This window comes from Sapajus apella, unplaced genomic scaffold (genome assembly GCF_009761245.1).
Source record: "Sapajus apella isolate SASKATOON/1434 unplaced genomic scaffold, GSC_monkey_1.0 scaffold6, whole genome shotgun sequence".
NCBI classification, from domain to species: Eukaryota; Metazoa; Chordata; class Mammalia; order Primates; family Cebidae; genus Sapajus; species Sapajus apella.
This window is the reverse complement of record NW_022436946.1, coordinates 6,148,067-6,150,404: the sequence shown is the minus strand read 5'-3', so window position 1 is coordinate 6,150,404 and position 2,338 is coordinate 6,148,067. Positions and strand designations below refer to the sequence as shown.

The 2,338-nt window shown below is 52.3% G+C and overlaps 1 protein-coding gene across 1 annotated transcript; it reads right to left on the bottom strand.

Moving 5' to 3' along the window:
• Positions 1-842: 842 nt before the first annotated feature.
• SF3B5 (splicing factor 3b subunit 5) lies at positions 843-1,599 on the bottom strand. Its single transcript, XM_032274542.1, has one exon. The coding sequence runs from the start codon at positions 1,452-1,454 to the stop codon at positions 1,194-1,196; it is 261 nt and encodes an 86-aa protein (XP_032130433.1). The 5' UTR covers positions 1,455-1,599; the 3' UTR covers positions 843-1,193.
• Positions 1,600-2,338: the final 739 nt, after the last annotated feature.

Genomic DNA, 2,338 nt, shown 5'->3' with positions numbered 1-2,338 from the left:
AATGGCTCCTCAGAGTTCATATACTGTCCTACAAGGCTCTACTGTTTCCCCCATCAGTACCTGTCCCTCTATTTTTCCCCTTGCTCGCCCCCTCCAGCCATGCTTCCCTCTTTGCCGTTCCTCCAGTAAGTCATACATACCACCAGCGTTGGTACCATTGCACTGGCAGTTCCCTCTTCATGGAAAGCAATTTCTCCACTTTCCGCATGGCAATTTCCCTAAAGTCTTTGCTCAAATGTCACCATCTCAATAACTTGTGCATCATATTTAAGATTACAACCCTACCAGCTACTCCCACCCGCACCATAAACATAATTCTCCCCTCCCCGCACCATCTTCTAACATTTGCTTGCTATGTTGTCTACAGTGTTTGCCCTTTCTCCACCATCAGCATTAATGTATACCCCAAGAACATGGGAAAATGCCTGTCACATAGAGCTCAACAAATATTTGTTGAATGTAGAATGGATGAACTCGCTTGCCATCTTGTCATTTCTGGAGACGTGGCTACAAAGTCCCAGGAAACAGAAAGGATGTAATTTAAAGAGGCTAGGGAAAACAATGACAGCAAAGACTTTTAAAACAGAAGAAATAGAAGATGGGATACATTAACCACAAACTTCAATACTGAAGTCATTGTGGGCCTGAAAATAAAGCTCTTGGAGGAAGTGGCCGTCGGGGAACACTATAAAGGTATACAGGCAGATCTAAGTGCCTGGCCACAGACACTGGCATGCGCACCCTCACCCAAACCCATTTCCCGCTCGGACTCTCGAGAACCTTGGTGCCTGGAGCTCTTTCCGGGGCCCTCCACCCTAACACAGGAAGTTCACGCCAAGAGATTGAAGGATTTCTAAACTTTATGGAAAAAGCCAATGACAATCAGCCAAAAACGAGACGCCAAATCCCATCTCACTCCAGCGCCACGCCCTCTTCTCAAAGGCTTGCCGGCTGTAGGACCTCTCCGCCAGCACAGTTCTCAGGGGTCCTGCTGCTCTCCCAACGCTGTCCCAAAGGGTCCACATGAAGGCGGGTCAGGCGGGACTTCCCCCGCAAGTACTTCTATACGCGGAAAGCGCGAGACGCAGGAGCCACGGAGAGCCGGTCCCTTGGAGGCAGGAATACTCGAGGGGTTTGGCAAACAGGAGGAACGCTGGGAGAGGCGCCGCGCACGGCTTTGGTAAGGCACGGTCTCAGTTCTCCTCGGGCTTGTCGGCTGGCGGTCCACAAGGCTGCAGCATCTTCTCCATCAAGTTGAAGCGGACTCGCGCTTTACTCTCATTCTCCGCAATGGCGAAGTAGTTGAGAAGGTCGAAGTGGCCCATGTAGGAGCAGTATGAGTCGCGGTGTTGGTTCACCAGCCACTCCCACTTGGTGGTGTCGGCGTGGCCCGTGCCGATGTACTTGGACTGCAAGTGCTCCAGCTGGCTGTGGATGGTGTAGCGGTCCGTCATCTCGCCGCTTTCCCCTTCGCTCCGAGGTCAGAGGCCGCAGGCAACAAGTCACTGCTCTACCGTTTCAAGCGGGAGTAAGGCCACCGCACAGCAGCTCCGAGCCCGCGCGGTCGCAAAAGAATGGCGTCACGGCGACTAAGTAGCGTAGCTCTCGCTCATAGGGCTCAGAGGCGGAAGCGGAAGCACATCTCTCACGGAATTGGAGTTGCCGAGGTAGGCGACGCTACGAGTGTGCCGCCCCTGTGGTGAGCCGTGCCCCTTCATAGAGCGTTGCATGATGGTCCACTTAGTGGCTGTTGGGAGGCCTCTTTCAACCGGGAGCGTTGCATGCTGGGACTTGTGGTCTTGGTCTTTGGAGTTCGTGCACGCCGGGCTCCGGAACTCCTGGTCGTCTTTTAAAAGCGATATGGGTGCCTAGTGGAGGGTGATTCCTGCGAGGCGGGAAGCATCCGTGGTTGGCTTGGGGCTGATGGAAAATGGGAAACCCAAGTAGGACTGGACTACGAGCAACCCCGAAAATAAACTCTTAAGTATTTCGTACCTATCGTGGCGGCACGGCAGTCCCTTCACTACCAGGGATAGATAACCCAGAAGTCAGTAGGCGCGAGTTCTGGTCCCAACTATGTCGCTTAGGAGTTTGTAGCATAAAAGAATTATTTCAGTTCTAACCAGAGTGTTTGGTGAGCAAGTACAGCACCACTTTCCTCACATTCCGGCTTCTACCTCAAGCTCCTCCTTCCTCTAGCCAGTTTTTTTGATATCCTCCCTCCAATGCCTCACCGCACCCTACATGGCCCTTCCATTCAGTGGGTTTTGTGGATTCAACCAACCCGACTGAAAATATTTGGGAAAAAAGTTAATGTGTGCCGAAGTGTAGACTTTTA